General features: G+C 44.6%; 2 protein-coding genes across 2 annotated transcripts in view; one reads left to right on the forward strand and one right to left on the reverse strand.

Moving 5' to 3' along the window:
- Positions 1-820: 820 nt before the first annotated feature.
- LOC102034191 (transcription factor HES-5-like) lies at positions 821-2,586 on the forward strand. The gene is made up of 3 exons (XM_005427646.2): positions 821-953; positions 1,194-1,374; positions 1,503-2,586. Exons 1-3 carry the CDS (start codon positions 891-893, stop codon positions 1,742-1,744), a joined length of 486 nt encoding a protein of 161 aa, XP_005427703.1. The 5' UTR covers positions 821-890; the 3' UTR covers positions 1,745-2,586.
- A 3,460-nt stretch (positions 2,587-6,046) lies between these two features.
- The window catches only part of MMEL1 (membrane metalloendopeptidase like 1), a 31,541-nt gene continuing 19,914 nt past the window's right edge, over positions 6,047-17,673 (reverse strand). The window contains exons 9-23 of the mRNA XM_031062484.1: positions 16,730-16,864; positions 16,054-16,143; positions 15,695-15,831; positions 15,140-15,233; positions 14,216-14,344; positions 13,161-13,259; positions 12,695-12,778; positions 12,333-12,436; positions 11,568-11,626; positions 10,874-10,993; positions 10,285-10,418; positions 9,847-9,912; positions 8,837-8,932; positions 8,495-8,571; positions 6,047-6,986 (exon numbers count right to left, since the gene is read on the reverse strand). Coding sequence (XP_030918344.1) covers positions 6,887-6,986; positions 8,495-8,571; positions 8,837-8,932; positions 9,847-9,912; positions 10,285-10,418; positions 10,874-10,993; positions 11,568-11,626; positions 12,333-12,436; positions 12,695-12,778; positions 13,161-13,259; positions 14,216-14,344; positions 15,140-15,233; positions 15,695-15,831; positions 16,054-16,143; positions 16,730-16,864 — 1,524 coding nt within the window. The 3' untranslated portion in view covers positions 6,047-6,886. The remainder of the gene's footprint in view (positions 6,987-8,494; positions 8,572-8,836; positions 8,933-9,846; positions 9,913-10,284; positions 10,419-10,873; positions 10,994-11,567; positions 11,627-12,332; positions 12,437-12,694; positions 12,779-13,160; positions 13,260-14,215; positions 14,345-15,139; positions 15,234-15,694; positions 15,832-16,053; positions 16,144-16,729; positions 16,865-17,673) is intronic.

The following is a 17,673-nucleotide window of genomic DNA, read 5'->3' on the forward strand; positions in this document are numbered from 1 at the left end:
ATTTTTCACAATATTCACTTTAATATTTGCGAAAAGCCAATCATAAAATGCACATTTTTTGCATAACTTAAAACTATATTGAACACACTATTTAAGAAAATTAATACAGCATAACTTCCTAACATAACATATATGATATCCATTTTAATATTTGCAAAAAAACCCAATAATAAAATAGGCATTTTTCACAATATCTACTTTAATATTTGCAAAAAGCCAATCATAAATTATGCGTTTTCCACAAGATTCATTTTAATATTTGCGAAAAGCCAATCACAAAACACGCATTTTTCACAATATTAATTTTAATATTTGCAAAAAGACAATCATAAAATACGCATTTTTCACAACATTCACTTTAATATTTGCAAAATTCCAATCACAAAATGCACATTTTTCAGAGCCAGGAGCTGCTGGCGTGTGCCTGGTGCCTGCTGCAGCGTGCGCCTGGAGCAGCAATCCCTCCATGGGCAGATGACCTTCCTCCTGCCTCTTCCTCCTCCTCCTCCTCCTTCCTCCTGCGACCCCCGGGCTGCCCCTGGAATGCCATAGATCCTTGGCATTAGTCAGCAGCCTTTCCCAGCTCTTTCCCAGCTCCTGACACACACAGAACCGCGCTCGCGGCCTTTCGGGGAGCGCGCACTCCCCACCTGCTCATCTGGGAGAAGAAGGTCATTATCCCTGAGCTATTCAGTGCCACTGGAGCATGCAAGAATAGAGCTGCTTCTCCCTTTGTGCTGCCCCGTGGTGGGGATTGGCTGGGGAGTGTGGGAAACGCCACCGAGCCGCAGACCCACACGCTCAGGATGGATAAATACCGGCTGCAGGCAGCTCCCAGCAGCACGTTCCCTCCTGGATTCCACTCCAAATCCTCTCTCTGCTCAGGACAGATGGCTCCCAGCGCTGTTTTCCTGGAGCCCGACAACCTGCTGACACCAAAGGAGAAAAACAAAGTAAGTGCAGGCACAGCAGAGCTGTTTGCACCAGCTGAGACCTTGGCTCTGCTGAGGAGCGGTGGTGGGCAGCAAGCAGCCCTGGGGAGGGTCAGGGAGAGGATCCTTTAATCACAGGGCTCTTTCCTTTTGCTTTTTGCAGCTGAGGAAGCCAATGGAGGGTCAGGGAGAGGATCCTTTAATCACAGGGCTCTTTCCTTTTGCTTTTTGCAGCTGAGGAAGCCAATGGAGGTTTTGCAGCTGAGGAAGCCGGTGGTGGAGAAAATGCGCCGGGACCGCATTAACAGCAGCATCGAGCAGCTGAAGCTGCTCCTGGAGAAGGAGTTCCAGAGGCACCAGCCCAACTCCAAGCTGGAGAAAGCCGACATCCTGGAGATGACTGTCAGCTACCTGAAGCAGCAGAGCCAGCTGCAGATGAAGAGTAAGTGTTGGGTTTTCTTTCAGTCTCCATTTCACCGCAAATCTGTGACTGTTGTATGAATCTGGAGCCATGGACAGCTGTTCTAAACTATTTTTTCTTCCCTCTCCCTCTTTTCTTCCCTCCTCCAGCTGCAGGATCCTTCCATAAAAGCTCCCAGTTTGACTTCAGAGAGGGCTACTCCAGGTGTTTGCAAGAAGCTTTCTATTTCCTCTCTCTCCACAAAGTCCGAACTGAAACGCAGACCAAACTTTTAAGCCACTTCCAGAGGAGCCAGGCAGCTGCTCCAGAGGTCTCCTTCTGCCCTGGGAACGCCAGTGCCCTCAAACAAGTGTCTCCAAAGGACAGCAGCCCTCTCTGGAGGCCCTGGTAGTCAGGGGAGCCCTCACTGCACCGACCTGTGCCAGTCCAGAGGAAGGATCTGACTGCATCTGATAGTCCAGCTCTGATCCTCTCTCCTGTAGGGAATTTTATTTCCCCCCCGTGTTTTATTTATGTATGAGGGAATGCCGTGCTTTTGACTGTTTTTGGGACCCTCTGGCAAAAGCTGAGGCGTTCTGTTTAGTGTTGAAGCTGTGTAGGCGCTGGTGCAGTGCTGCCCAGGCAGGGGCAACGTCTTCAGAATGAAGGAGGGTGCTTGTAAATGTTACACTTGTGATGGACAGGAATTGCTGTAGGAGATTTTCTCTAATATTCCCAGTAAGAGCCATCAGCTTTGCTCTGGCTTGACTGACAACTCTGGTTGGCCCAGTCACTCTGGAGGATAAATTGATTCCCACTTGGTTAAAGTATTTCCCTCTGTTTGCTCATCAGTTGTGCAGCATCAAAAACGGGTTTGGTTTTGGTTTGGGTTTCTCCCCCATGGCCCTTTCATAGCCCTGTACATACAGTGTGAGGGATGACCAGGAGTTAGGAAACTATGTGGAATATTTCTACTATTTGATGCTTTTTTCAATTTAGAAAAAGAGTATGTTATTGCTTTATGTTAAAGAAAAGTAGTAGGTAACAGGCTTGATTTGTCAATGTTATACATTTTGGGTGTAAGCTATGCTTTTTTTAGCATTTTCATTATAATAATGATTTTTATCTGTATTGAGTGGTTGAATTCCTGGTGGATGATGTTTCTCCCAGTGCTGGGACTGCCCTATGGCTCACCTGCATACTGTGTATGCATCTCTGTGTGTGTAGAGAGCAATAAAATGCATTTGTGTGCAACTTCTGCGTGGGTCTCTCCATCTGAAGGATGTGCAGCTGCCTGCACCTCTGAAAAAGGCTGTCATTCTGAAGAAATGGGGTTTTTGTAAAGCTCAAGGAACTCCCATTCATGTTCACCCTGTATATTCTTGTGAATCCCACAGATTCCTGCAGAATCCTACCGAGCATTCCCTCAGCCCTGTCCCCAAAACCCTCACCTGAGCAGCAATGTCCTGCACCTGACTCCTATTTCCACACCATTTGTTCACAAACTCAGCACACTAAGCTGAGTTTTGAGGGGTGGGTTTTTGCCAGGTTTAGTGGGGTTTGTACCAGGATTTAAGGGCCTGGTTTTCTAGGCTTTGAGGGGTGAGTTTATGCCAGGTTTAGAGGGGCTTCTATCAGGATTTAAGGGCTTGGTTTGCCAGGCCTTGAGGGATGGTTTTTGCCAGGTTTAGTGGGGTTTGTAGCAGGATTTAAAGGGTCGGTTTTTACCAGGATTTGAGGGCTTGGTTTGCCAGGTTTTGAGGGGTGGGTTTTTGCCAGGTTTAGTGGGGTTTGTAGCAGGATTTAAAGGGTCGGTTTTTACCAGGATTTGAGGGCTTGGTTTGCCAGGTTTTGAGGGGTGGGTTTTTGCCAGGTTTAGTGGGGTTTGTAGCAGGATTTAAAGGGTCGGTTTTTACCAGGATTTGAGGGCTTGGTTTGCCAGGTTTTGAGGGGTGGGTTTTTGCCAGGTTTAGTGGGGTTTGTAGCAGGATTTAAAGGGTCGGTTTTTACCAGGATTTGAGGGCTTGGTTTGCCAGGTTTTGAGGGGTGGGTTTTTGCCAGCTTTAGTGGGGTTTGTGCCAGGATTTGAGGGGTTGATTTGCCAGGTTTTGAGGGCAATTTAATTTTCTTAAGTAGCTTGTACCAGGTTTAGAGGGGCTGGCTTGCTGGGATTTGAGGGCTTTGTCAGGTTTTGCGGGGGCTGCCACAATTTAAGGGGTTTGTCAGGCTTTGAGGGGTTTTCTCACATCACACCTGAGGAGCAGAGCACTTCCCCAGCTCCACCTCTGACAGCAATCATGGAAATCCTCATCTCTGTGGTTCTGCTGGCTGGTGCAGCTGCCCTCACAAATATCTGGCAAAGGAGGAAAAGTTATGCGCCCCACAAGTGTGAAGAACATCACTGTAAAGGGGTAGTTTTATAATGATATCCTGAAGAATGGTCTTAGTTCTCCAGCTGAAAATTCCCCTCCCTGATTGTTGGTGGGGCTGTTTCCTTGCCTTTGCAGCAGTGCAGGAGACAGAGGTACCTCTCTTTTTGGGTAATACATTGAAATCTGATTTGAGAGTGACCCAACAGTGGTTCTTGCTCTTAAGAGAGCAGTAGAAGCCTGGCTGTTAGAGCGGAAAGAGGAAGATTTGCTGCTAAAAGCTGATAAAATCTGGCTGTTCGTACTCTGTGTTTCCCTTTGACATGGTTTTGATGTTAATGAGGAGAAAGGAGATCAAAGAACTGCTCCTGTGCAGGAACTTGGTGAAGAAACCAGGATTGAATTGGACATTGTCTGAACTGTGACACACAATGGAGATGGTTAAAAAACCCAAGGTTTTTTTAATTTTTTTTTTTTCCCTAAATCATCATGAAGAGAAAGGCAGCTTGGAAATGAAAAGGAGGGTTTGCAAAGGAGTTCATGAAACAGCCCAGTGGCATCTTGTGAAGCATCAAAGTTGGCAACAGCTGAGTGATCAAGGCACTGGGAGTGTCACAGGGGATGGAAACTCTTCCTTTTACATCCCCTTCAGGAGCAGTGGGCTGTGTGGAATGCCTGGACTTTTCTTCTTGCCCCATGGGCAGTTGACATTTGGTATGCATTAATTATTCCACTTGTTGTTTGCTGGTGGGAAAAAACCTGGCTTTTTAATTTTTTCCCCATTTTAAACATTCTACATAATATGCAATGCAGTCTCCAAATGGATTTTTGTACAGATTTTTTTTCAGTTTTTAGGAGAAAAGAAAGGAATTGTACACAGCAATTCCATGTAAAACAAAAAAAAAATTCCTTTGTGCCAAGCAAAGCTTTAGAAAAGAAAGTTAACATCCTCTGTGTCCACTGTGTCTAAAAAGGAAGTTTTTACTGAAGAGAACACATTCTCTTTCTGGAGAGAGAATGTAAGTTCTTCTTACTGAAGAATTTTGTACCTGCAGAAAGGAAACTCTGAGTTATGTGGCTGTTGGCTTTACCTTAAGGAAAAGGATTATTCTGAATGTTTTTAAGGAAGAATTTGGTGAGGATAGAAATGCTTTAGTTGTCAGAATTGTCTATAAAATGAGATGTGGAAGAATCTGGAGAGGCCCTGAATGGGAGCGCTGGGACATCTGGGAGGTGACATCCACATGACCGTGAGGAGTGGAAAAAATGGGAAATGTTGGACTTTTTCTCAAGGAAAATATAATAGACAACTTCTTTATTTATTTTTTTTTAATTTTACTGTGTTAGCTTTTTCAGCAGAATTAGTTCTGGGTGTTTTTGCAGAGTAATGTTTCAGAAACTCTGTGGTTTATAGGAAGTGCTGTGCAAAATCCCAGCTGCTGTAGGGAGCTCTGCACAGCCAGGGACAGAGGTGCAGCATCCACCAGGATCAGCAATCCACCAACTAAAAATGAATTTTTTTTTTTTGCAGGATTTGACGTCTGCACCAGCTGGGGTTTGATGGAGCTGGAAGCTGCTCCTGTTGGATGGGAATTTTGGTCTTTTAGGAGCTGGAGCAGGATTTGTCACCAGGTGGCAGCATGGGAGAGGGAAAGGCTTCGGATTCCTTCTGGGAAACATCAGGATCTTTTCCTCCGCATGTAATAAAGCTTCTTCTCGCTGTCTACGATTTAAAGTGCAGCAAAACACCTCTGGGTGCAGAACTTCGCAGAGGGCTGAAGCATTTTGTGATTGTGGGAAGGTGACGCAGTGGTCAGTAGGAATTCAGGGCCATTTCTCTCATCTCCAGTTTGCGTGTGGGCGCAGCACCAGGGCCAGGGGGGCTGCAAGGGGAGGCTGGAGCTCCTGCCCTTAGCCCTGACACAAGCTGGGAAGTGTTCTGCAGGTGGGAGATGGGATAAACTTACATGAAAAAATGGAGGAACTCCCATGTGCTGTGATGGTCCCTCGGAATTAACCCTCCCAGGCACATTTTAGTTATCCTTTAGCAGCTGCATGTGCCAGAACCTTAACAGCCCATCTCCAGGGCTCAGTGATTTTGCAGAGTCACACAGGCAATTACTGCCTTGCTGTCAAGCGATTCCTATGCTAAAAAGAAAAGCATTTACTGGAATAATATTCAAAACTCACTATTAAATACTGGAGTTTAAGATATTCTCATTATAGTAGGATGCTTACCTAGGAAAGCCCCCCATATTCTTCACAGGGAAATCCATGCTGAATTCACCACCATGATTTTTTTTTTCTTTTAAATTTTATTAAAAATTAATACATGTTACATTTTCAAGTGTAAATACTGAAAAATAGCCTATGGCAAAATAAAAAGGCACAGGATTAAAACCAGCTTAATTGTTTCCATGGATACATGTCTGCTATTTGGCAAAAGGTATTTTATACACTTTCTACAAGAATAAGCATCATTTTAAATATATCTCTGAAGGGTGGGACCCTGCAATTTAACCATAAAGACAGAATTTGTACTCCTACAATGTGATAATTGTAGTGATGCCTCACTTGAAGGGGGTTCTTTGGAGCAGAGGAACTCAAGTGCAGGAGGAGAGTGCGACAGGCATCTTGACACAGAGCTCACTGTCACCACAAATAGCAATCCATGAACAACAAAGCGGCGATCAAAGTGCAGGGGCACAGACAGCACGAGAGTTTACACCAGCCCTAACCTGATCTGGGGGAAAAATGCACCAGAACCAGAACCAGAGCACTGGAAACGGAGCAGTGGAACAGTCTCAGACAGCACTGCTGAGCCCCCAGAAAGTGGGGCAGACATATTAAAATTATTATTCCTTTCTGAAAAATAGATTCGTGGCTGCTTGTTGGTTTTGTTTTCTTGTGTAAGAACGAGTCCTTGTAACCCTGAAGCAGAGTCTCAGTAACAGTCAGGATGTCCTTGGAAACAGTCCTTGAGCCTGGGGACACAGCGTGGCTTTGCCAGCCCCGGGCTCCATCCCCGTCATCCCTATGAGATTCCCAGTGGCACTGGGACAGCTGAGGGCTTCCCTGGCTCTCCCTGCAGCAGCTGCCCCTGCTGCTGTTCCTGGGGCTGAGCAGGACACCGGGCACATCCCTGCCAGCAGCTGGTTGTGGTGTCACCAGAGCCCCATCCTGGGTTACCACACGCGGCACGTCCCCGCGGGGTGCATGGCCGTGCCCTTCTTGCAGTGGAACACCTCGGAGAAGGCTTCAAAGTTCTGCAGGGAGCCCATCACCCTAAACAGAGAGAAGGGACTCTCATTTACATGGAAAATTGCTGCTCTGGGGGACAGAAAGTGGTTTGGGGCCTCATGTTGGGGAGGATGCGACAGGAAAGGCTTATAAATAAGATTGCCTGGCAAAAGATTTTGAGAATATGGAAACTATAAGTGAGATTGAAATGAAAGCAGCTTTGAGATCCCTTAGTTACTGAATGACTTGAAAACAATGGCATGGCTGGCTGAAGGTGATCCCCTTTTGATGGAACAACACCCTCTGCTTGCAGACAGGCCCAAGGGTCAGAGCAGACCCTGCCAGCTTGGCAGAAGAGGCCCAAAGAGGAGTTTTTAGGGTTTAAAATGTAACACAGTATGGTGATGTAATGATTCTTATAGGCTGGATGTAAACGCTGTCAGATTTGTATTTTGTACTAGATTGGTTAGTGAGAATCAGAATATTCAGCACAGAAGATTTATTGTATTGGAACTGGAGCCTCGCTCTCTTTTACTCTTCCTCACTCTCTCATCCTCTTTACCATGCTCTTGCCTTCTTTCTCTTTACCTCTCTCTCTTTTTTTGGGCCTGCTCCAGCTGTGGCTGGCAGCTCCCAGCAGGGCCCTGCACCAGGCCCTTTGCAATAAACCCCAAGTTCCAAGCCCTGGCTTCAGAGATCTCTCATCTCCATCCATCCCAACTGTCCTAGCCCCCGATGCTCCTACACCTCAGAACTTGATTGCAGTTCAGAATATGGGATGCTTCAGGAAATATGGGTAATATGGGCAATGAAATGCCAGGACAGAGTGGGCTTGGTCCTGCTCCATCCCCTATTGCCACTGTCAGATTTTCTGAAAAATCCCTTCACCAGGATTTCTTCTCCTGAGAAGCCTCAGAGAAGAATGAAAACAATAATTATCTGATTGCTTCTCCGGTGTTTGGCTGCTTTGGGATGTGGTCTGGACATTTTTTACCAACTGTTGCATGTTTGATTGGTTTAATGTGAATTGTTTCTAATTAATGACCAATCACCATCAGCTGTGTCAGACTCATGATATAATAGAATAATATGATATGATACGTTATGATATATAATATAATAGGATATGATAAGATATAATATAATAGGATATGATATGATATATGATATGATGTAATATGCTATGATAATATAATATAATATAATATAATATAATATAATATAATATAATATAATATAATATAATATAATATAATATAATATATCAGCCTTCTGAGAACATGGAGTCAGATTCATCTCTTCCCTCATGCTGGGGACCCAGCAAAGACCCCACCCTATGGATTGGCAAATTCACCTGCAGGTCAGGTACAGGTAAATGCTCTCCTGCAGTGTCCTGGAAGCCATGGGAGAAAATCTGGAAATCACTCAGGAGTTATCTTGTTATCAGTTATCAATTATAAGTAGCAGTTATCTGTTATCAGACTCTCCTGTGCTGTTGTGGTGCAAGGGATTGAATGAAGTGAGTTGTGAGTTAGAAAATGAGTAAAACCCACCTGTACTTCAGAGGGCTGTGAACATCTGTCTTTATGGACTGACTGGCATATTCTGGTCTGTAGGAACCACACCAAACCTGCACAGGGAGATTCATCATTAGTGGGTCACTATTGGGAATTCACGTTGGGAACCTCTCAGCTCTCCTAAGAACCACCCCAGTTTGCTGTGATATCACTGGGCTATGTTTTATAGAGAGGCAGAATAGATGCAATTATTTATTAATTAGCTTTTGTTTTATCAAGATCTGGTGCTCTGGGACAGATCTATCTGCCCTTGATTTCCCCCAGGGGTTTGCTCCAGCAACGTCCAAGGGCCTGAGGCACAGCCCTGTGTGTTCTCACCTGGGCAAAGTTGAGGAAGAAAAGCTGTTTGTGGGACATGTTCAGCCCAGGCAGCTTTGGCTCCTTCCCTTCCTGTTCCAGCCACTTCAAATAGGCCTGGAAATGATCACAGATCAACTCAGAGGAGCAGCAGGAGGATTTTGAATGGGAGGAGGGATTTTATTCACCATATGCATTAACCAGCATGCTTCCCTTCTGTATTTGTATACATTTTCTCTCTCTAATACAAACAGTGCAGAGAATTTTATGAAAAAGCTGTCAGCATAAGCACTGCTGACTTCATGGTCTCTTTCTACAGGAATTTGTATCTGTAAATGAAGTGTTAAATCTCCTCTGCTTCTCTATACTGATGACTTTTCTCTCTTCAGGTAACTGCTCATTAAATAGCAGATAACAACCTTGCTCAATGTTAAATCCATTCCCTGTTATTGTTGCACATTAATTGGCCAATTTGCTTTTTTTAGGTATATTGACACGATGGAGACAAGTTAATGTGCCCTCATGCTGGTTAATTCCCAATATTCTGGTTTCTGCAGCCTCTCAGGTGCTGAGACAGTCCCAAAGCATGAAACAGAAGGGAGAATGAGGGTAAAAAGAGATCCAGCACCACAGAACACCCATGGATTCTGTGTGCAGGCACATCCCCTCCACATCTGTCATGGCTTTTAGAACAATCCTAATGAAGTAATTAATTGGAATGGTGTCCCTTAGGGCTGGAATTTAAATTTCCAAAAATTCAGGGTGTTCTATAAACACCCTAAACACCACAGAGAAAAAGTTTTACTGTGATATCTGTTAGGGCTTTTTGTAGGGAAGAACACTTCCTGAGCTCCACCTTTGGGCTGCTCCTGGGTGCAAGAATGGCAGCAAGCCATGGCCACATGAGCTTCCAGGTGTGCAGCTGAGGCTTTAGCTTTTAGAATATGCTAATAACATGTTAATTGTCAAATTTTAGCATGGAATAGTTCACAGAACAGGTAAAGTTTACTGACAGGGTGTTTGAGGATTACCTTATAAGCCTGTCGGACTCCTCCGTTATCTGCAATGTTTTCTCCTAATGTGCTTATGCCACTGACCTGTAAAAATAATCATTTATTTACTCTATTGTCAATAAAAACAGCAACTCTAAGAGCTACAGGTCAGTCATACAACAGCCTGACATGCCTGGAGCAGAGGAAAGCTGTGCTGGGACGAGAAAGGAGAGAATGAAATTAGAGAAATCACAGGGTCAGAGCTGTAGGTTGGAACAGAACACACACAAATATAACATGGACAGAACATCACTGCACACAGACCCTGGGCTTTCTGGGCCACACCAGTGTCCCCAGCTCATCCCAGCCCTGTAGAAGCTGGGGTTTGTGCTTATCCCCCATGGGGGTCCCCTATTAAAGTCAGTATTTAATAACATAAAGTACAAAGCCAGAGCTGGGGCTGTTCTTGTCACTCACGTTCTGTCCCCCTGCCAGCTCCCAGGTGTAATTCCCATACTGGTGCACCATGCACAGGGACTGCTCCTTGAAATGCAGCGCTGAGAAGTTGCTCCACCAGTCCAGCATGTTCCCATCCTTGTCAAAATTCCTACCTGCAGGAAAACCCAGGGACAAAAGGAAAGTTTTGAGCAAGATTTCAAAACTCTTGCAGTGTAGCAGCCGCGATGTTGGAGCTGCACTCCCTTCCTCTTTCCTCCTTGAATTTAAATATTTTGGACACAGTTTATTCTGTTCACAGATTTCACTGTATTTGGGAGCCCATGGATCTGCTTATTTTGTGTTTCTGCTCTGATGATGTAAAGATAACATTTTTTTTCCAGAGAATTGTCACTGCCTCAATTTTTTTTTTAACACCTGCTTATTTCTCATGCTCTGTTCAGGAAACACTCCCTGCAAAACTTTCCATGGAGTGTTCCCAGTGTGCTCCTATGGCTGCTGAGCTGGATGTGGCCGTGCAGGGATCTTCAGTCCCAGTGCACTTTCATCCCTGCCATTCCTGCCACGAGTTTTAGCTGAAATAAAAACATTTTTTCAGTCATCTCCTCACCGTTGTCATCGAAGCCATGAGTGATCTCGTGCCCAATAACCATCCCAATCCCTCCAAAGTTCAGGGCCTGGGGCTGGTGCTTGCTGAAGAAGGGGGGCTGGAGAATCCCAGCAGGAAAAACTGCAAAGACAGGGAGAAAGAGGGAAATGCTGTAAGGTGGCTTAATTTTGCATCCTTGGCAGACAGATTGTTTGCTTGGTGTAAGGGTCAGGAAGGAACAGAAAACATAAAATGATTAGAAACAAGCTCATGCCTCATGTGAAATCGTTTCTCTCTTGATAAATGGAAAATGACAAGTTAATAAAGGTTTAATTTAGCACATCTGCAGCATCTCCCTGTTTGAGACCCAAGCAGCATTTACATTAAGCTTAGCCTAATTTCTGCAGTCTGGGTGGCTCTCAGCAGTGCCATTGCACAGAGCAAACTGCAGAGCTGCCCCAGGGGCTGTAAACTCAGCAGCAGGAGCAGCCCAGGACGCACTGGGGGCGTTCTCTGGGTGCTGACACTGGTGCTGTGCCAGGCTTTCAACCCCAAGTGACAGGGAAGCTGAATATTCATCAGCAAAGTGCTTGAGCTTGAACAGCCAGGCAGCCTTGCCCACAATTCCTGGATGGGCACAGGCAGGTTTGCCTCTGGATGCAGACCTGCACTGTTGTGTGGATAAAATCAACTGGTTAAAAGGGTTTAAACCTACCTATCTGGTTCCTGTTGGGGGAATAGAATGCATTGACCACTGCAGCTCCAATTATCCATCTGAAAATAAATGTTGCACGCAGTTAGTCATGATGGGTTTTTTTTTCCCCCAGACATTTTTGAAATTTAATTCTGGTTAAAAAGTGCAAGGTATATAGGAAAGGATTGTAAGGATATAATATTTTCAGGGATTATTTATCTATATCTATATCTATATCTATATCTATATCTATATCTATATCTATATCTAATCTATCTCTATCTCTATCTCTATCTATATAATCTATATATCTATATCTATATCTCTCTGTATATATGTATATATATATGTATACATATATATACACACATACATGTACTATAGATCTATATATATGTATATATATATATATTGTCAGGAATGTATATATGGAAATATAAAGAAATATAATTTCCTCCTTAGGAGAAGGAAGAACCTTGTAACAAGAAGGAAAATCCTTATAAAGAGATTATATAAGGCAAGAATTAATGTAGGAAAAAGGGTGCATTGATCACAGCTGTGAAGAATTCCTGATATCAGGAGATATCTGGTGGGTTCTTTATGGGCAGCTTTCATCCCAAACACACAACATTCAAAGGGAAAAGCATTTTTCACTTTATCTTAGAATTGTTTAACTGCTTGATTGTCTCAGCCACAGGCATTCCCAGGTACCCACAGCATGAGCTGAACACCCCCGCCGTGAACCCAGAATTTAGGCTGTGTCTGTGGCTCAGTCTGGAAACTCACATATCTTGGTCAACTCTCTCTCTCAGCTTTTTCAGGCTCTTCTGGGCTCCAGCTCGCAGGTTTTCCAGGATGTTTTCAAAGTAGCTGTGTTCACTGAAGTTTAACTGCACAAACAGGGATCCAAGTACATTGGTCAGCTGAGGAGGAAGAGGAGCTCCTCGTCCCACTGAATGTCCTCTAAAGGACGTTTTGGTTGCATGGTTTCACTGAATAGTTGGTTCTTTGCACCAATTATTTATTGATGTGTTTATTTTAATGTCCTTGGAAAGGGCAGTTGCACAGGTACAAATGTTCCAGTGGCAAGAAAGCAAAGGCAGGGTTTTACTTTGAGAGATTTAGTTAGATAAGCACTAAACACTTACATTGGCATATTCCAGGTCCAGTTTCTCATTGTGATCTTCCAAAATGTAATCTGGGTAGCCAATTTGTTCTTTGATTGCCATTGCCTGGAAGAAAAGAGTTGAATGTTTCCTCTTAATTGTGGTTTTTGTCAGTGTGCTGTTGTTGGGTTGTTTTTACTGAAGTTTCAATACAAAGAATAGTGAAATGTTTGGGTTTTTTCCTTGGCTTTGGAATGGTGCTGATGGTCCTGAGGTCAATTAAAAGTTGGAAATGTTTTTTTTTTTTTGGGGGGGGGAAATTGCGTCACATCCAGTTGGCATTTTTATTGATGTGGGCTAACAAAGGACTGAAAGGAAAGGACAATGTAACAGGATCATAATGTCCTCTTTTCCTCTTGTTTGTGGAGAAACTGGATATGGTGATATTACAAAATTCCAAATATTTCATGTCCATGAGGGAAAACTGAAGTTCTTTGTTGTGTCTGACCTTCTCACGAGCTTTCTCCTTGGATGCCTCATCCATCCACTGTAACTCATCCAAGGTCTCCACGAACACTTCACGGATCTTCTCTATTAAATCTCGGACCTGAAAGAGAGCCAGGGAGATGCTCATCATTGCCATGCCCTATTCCCAGCTAAGGAGGGATGAAAAACTTCCTGCTGGAAAGCCACGTCTCCAAATTCTGTGCTCTAAACCATGGTACTGAGCACCTGAAAGTGTGGATGTGGCAGTTTGGTCAGGGAGCGGAACAGATAACTCTCCCAGGCATCGTTCTGGGAAAAGCTGTGAGAAGCTCAGAGAAAAGAATAAAAACAATTCTTATCTTGGTCTGTGCACCTGGTATTTAGCAACATGTGGAATGTTGTCTGTGATTTTTGTAGAGAGAGATATGCAAGAAAGTGTTGTTCCTAACGATCCAATGGCATGAGAAATGTTGTTTGAGAACCAACCAGGTTCTGGGTGAACGATCCTGCCTATAAATATGGGGAGTTTGGTAATAAAGTTTTGCTTTATGCCTTCTGAGCTTTTGGAGTCAAATGTCATTTACTTCTTGCAGTTCCTAATACAAAAATGACATAAAAGAGCATCACAAATGAGTCCTTGCACCTTCTTGACTGGTGGATAACTCTCCCCGGCATAAAACAGGGAGCTGACACCAGAGGGAATGGGCACTGTGGATGTGTTGCTGTTGAGTCATGAACAACACAGCCACCCAAGGCATTCAGAAGGCTAACTCACTTTATCAGAAAACCCATTCCTTTTTATATTCTAGTCCACTATAGGTGGACATGATTGGTCCCTTATTCAAAAAACCATCACCATTGGCTAATTAAGAAGACACCCACTTGCAAACAACCTTATGGGCTGTAAACAGCTTATGACAAAACACCGGGTGCAGATTGTTCAGAATTCTTTCTCTCCAGCTCCCTAAAGCTTCCCAGGCCGACTCATGGCAAAGCTTATTTAGCTTTCTCTGACTCTCTGACCAGAGAGCTGCCACCAGAGTGGATGTACAGTAGTATGAAGGGTAAACTACATACCATCCTCTTGCTCTCACCAGCAAAAGTCTCCCGGACATACATGGCTCCCACCGCGTTCTCCAGGTTGTTGTTGACGTAGCTCACGCACTCCCTCCAGCGCGCCTCCTCCAGCGTCGTCCCGTACAGGGCCTGCAGCACCAGAGCCCACATTAACCCAAAGCTCTTCCAAACACTGCCTAAATTAACCCAAAGGTTTCAAACTGCCGCCTGAATTAATCCGAAGGTTTCAAACCGCCACCTAAAGTAACCCAAACACTACCTAAATTAACCCAAACCACCCTAAATTAACGCAAAGCTTTCAAACCATGATCTAAATTAACCTGAAGTTTTCAAACCACTGCCTAAATTAACCCAAAGCTTTCAAACTGCCCCCTAAATTAACCCAAAGGTTTCAAACCACTGCCTAAGTTAACCCAAAGCTTTCAAACCATGATCTAAATTAACCCAAAGGTTTCAAACCACTGCCTAAATTAACCCAAAGGTTCCAATCCACTGCCTAAATTACCCAAAGGTTCCAATCCACTGCCTAAATTAACCCAAAGCTTTCAAACCATGATCTAAATTAACCTGAAGTTTTCAAACCACTGCCTAAATTAACCCAAAGCTTTCAAACCACCACCTAAATTAACCCAGAGCTTTCAAACTGCCCCCTAAATTAACCCAAAGGTTCCAAACCACCACCTAAATGAACCCACCCAAATTAACCCAAAGCTTTCAAACCGCTGCCTAAATTAACCCAAAGGTTCCCACTGCTGAGATCTGGCTTGTTTGAGGATTCCGTGATGTAATCCCAGTATCTAGAATGGTTTGGGCTGGGAGGGAGCTTAAAGTTCATCTCTTTCCAAAGCCCTGGCAGGGTTTTTGTGCCGAGCAGGCTGGGTTTGGTGGCAGTGGTGCTCTCCTCTTGGTGAAGAGAGGAAATACCTTCCTGTAGCTGGCCCGAGCGTCCTTGAAGCGCCGGCTCAAGCTGCTGACCCGGTCGATCACCAGCCGCCAGATGAGGTAGTTCTGGATGGTGCTGTGTGGGCAAGCAAAGCTGAGCTTAACCCCCTGTAAAAACCAGCACTAGGGCAGGCAGTCACAGGGGAATCTCAATTTTGGATGGAGGCAAGGAAGGAAATCATTGCTGCCAGCCCTGGGTGTCACAGCATCTCATTTAACTGCAGAGTCATCCAGCCTGAGGACTGGGCTGTCATGTCTGTTCTGGGATTCATTTCTTATTTTTCTTCCTTCTAGAATGTAACAAGAGCTAAGCCTGTCATGTGTTTTTTTCTTCCCATTTAACCTTTGCTAAGCAAGCAGCAAGTGAGACACCTTCTACTGCAGTATTTGGAATTTGAAACCTCCAAAGGCATTTCCTGTATTTTACAGGGGTGTCATTTTCCCTCAGAAGCTCAGAACTAGCAAAGGGGGTCCAATAATTGACATTTCAGCAATCCTTCTGTGACTTTTGTCCTACCTATCCCGCAGTCTCTTTACCTGGCTGAGTACTTGGAGATAATTGCTTTCAGCTCTTGCAGATAAGGCATCCCATACACAACCACCTCTTCCTCTGGGTCCACCTGAACACTCACTGAAGACATGACACGTTGGATGAAGAAGGTCCAGTTAAATTCCTAGGCAGAATTTAACAGAGAGACATTCAAGTGTCGGATGATTAAATGCCTCAACAGTCTTATGACCTTGAATGCAGCTTTTAAAGAGATTCTGAAGGCAAAATCAGGAATAGGAATGATTTTATACCTTTTTCTTGAAGCACTGATCAATTCACAAAGCCATTTCCAACTGGCAAGTAATTAAGAGACCCTGAAGTATGAGACTGCTCATGAAACACTTACATTGAATGCAAACTTTTCCTGCAGCTCTGCTAAGGTCATTTTGTTGTACAACAAGGTCACATCGTGCCTTTCCTCTGCTGGGGTGGTGGCCTGAAGACATTCACAAGGTTATTACTGGAATCAACTGACAGAAATATCAATGGCTGATATCACATGCAGGTGCACACACACACACACACTCCAATGATATTCGGATTAACCAGTTTGTTTTGGGAAAAGGAAAATCATTTGGTTGTGCCCAGTGCTGCTTCCAAAATTTCAGTACAGGAACCTGGGTGCCCCCTATTCAATAATGTTTCAGGGATATGTTGAGCCAAGAGGTTCCTCCTGTCCTCTTTAGAGTGGAAGGATTTCTGGGGGATTTTTAGGGTGCTGTGGGTTATTAAGGATGCAAGGGAGTCTGCCCTGGTGTTATCCCAGTGCATGGTTAGCAGAAGGTGAGTTATCCTGCTTTAGAAGAGTTCCAAATAGAAATAAGGCTGGGACTGGAGCAGCACAGCAGGCAGAATGAGAGACACAGAAGCTCTGATTTTTGGGCTGCTCATGGCACAGAAAATCTTCTTCCCCCACTTGTTCTGTACTGTGGATTTTCTGCTGCACAAACCAGCAAGAGACTCTTCCCCCTCACCCCTTGCTCCCCACTGCTTCCTGAGGAGTTCTTGACCTCTCTACTCACGTTTGCAATCTCTGTTTCAAGCTCCATGACCTTTGCCATCTCCTCTTGAACAAAGGAATCATCCCTGGACACGTTCTTGTCTTCCCGGATCATTTTGGCCAGGGTTGTCATGAACTGCAGATAAGCTTCCCTCACCTGCACTCGGACACAGAACAGGCAGAAAAGGTTTGCTGTCCATCATTTCATAGAATCCCACAATGGTTGGGGTTGGAAGAACATTAAAGCCCATCCAGTGCCACCCCTGCCATGGTAGGGACGCCTTTCACTATCCCAGGTGGCTCCAAACCTCATCCAACCCAACCTTGGACACTTCCAGGGATCCAGGGGCAGCCACAGCTGCTCTGGGCACCCTGTGCCAGGGCCTAACCACCCTCACAGGGAAGAATTTCATCCCAATTTCCCCTCTAACCCTGCCTTCTGTCAGTTTGAACCCATTCCCCCTTGTCCTGTCACTCCAGGCCCTTGTAAACAATCTCTCGTCACTATTTCTGTGGTTCATCTTCACATTTCCCATCCAGCAAAGCATTCTGTTTGTCATGAATACCTTACAGGGCACTTGCCAGCCTCAAAACAAAAATTCTCCTTCTCTGGTGCCATGCAAGCCTGGCACTCTGAGTTAGAATTACTGCTTGGGCAAAGAGGAGGCTCTGTGCTTTGAGTTACACCATGGGAACAGCGATCCAAAATTCCAGGGTGAACAGGGAAGGTTTGAGTTCTCTGAAAGTAATACCATAAATCTTCTCAGGTCTGGTTTGAGTGTCTGAAAGGAAAGCTCTGTTTCAGACAGTTCCCAGTGGCACCTTTGCTTTATTCCTGATGGGAGGCTCTGGCTGATTTGTGCCTCAGAAAGGGCCTTGAAAAGACATTTGGCTGCTGAGGGAGTGCTGATCCCTGATGCAGGAAAACTTGATGCTACCTGTTCTTCCCCTCACATATTTTTCTCC

This window comes from Geospiza fortis, unplaced genomic scaffold, assembly GCF_000277835.1.
Source record: "Geospiza fortis unplaced genomic scaffold, GeoFor_1.0 scaffold37, whole genome shotgun sequence".
NCBI lineage: Eukaryota > Metazoa > Chordata > Aves > Passeriformes > Thraupidae > Geospiza > Geospiza fortis.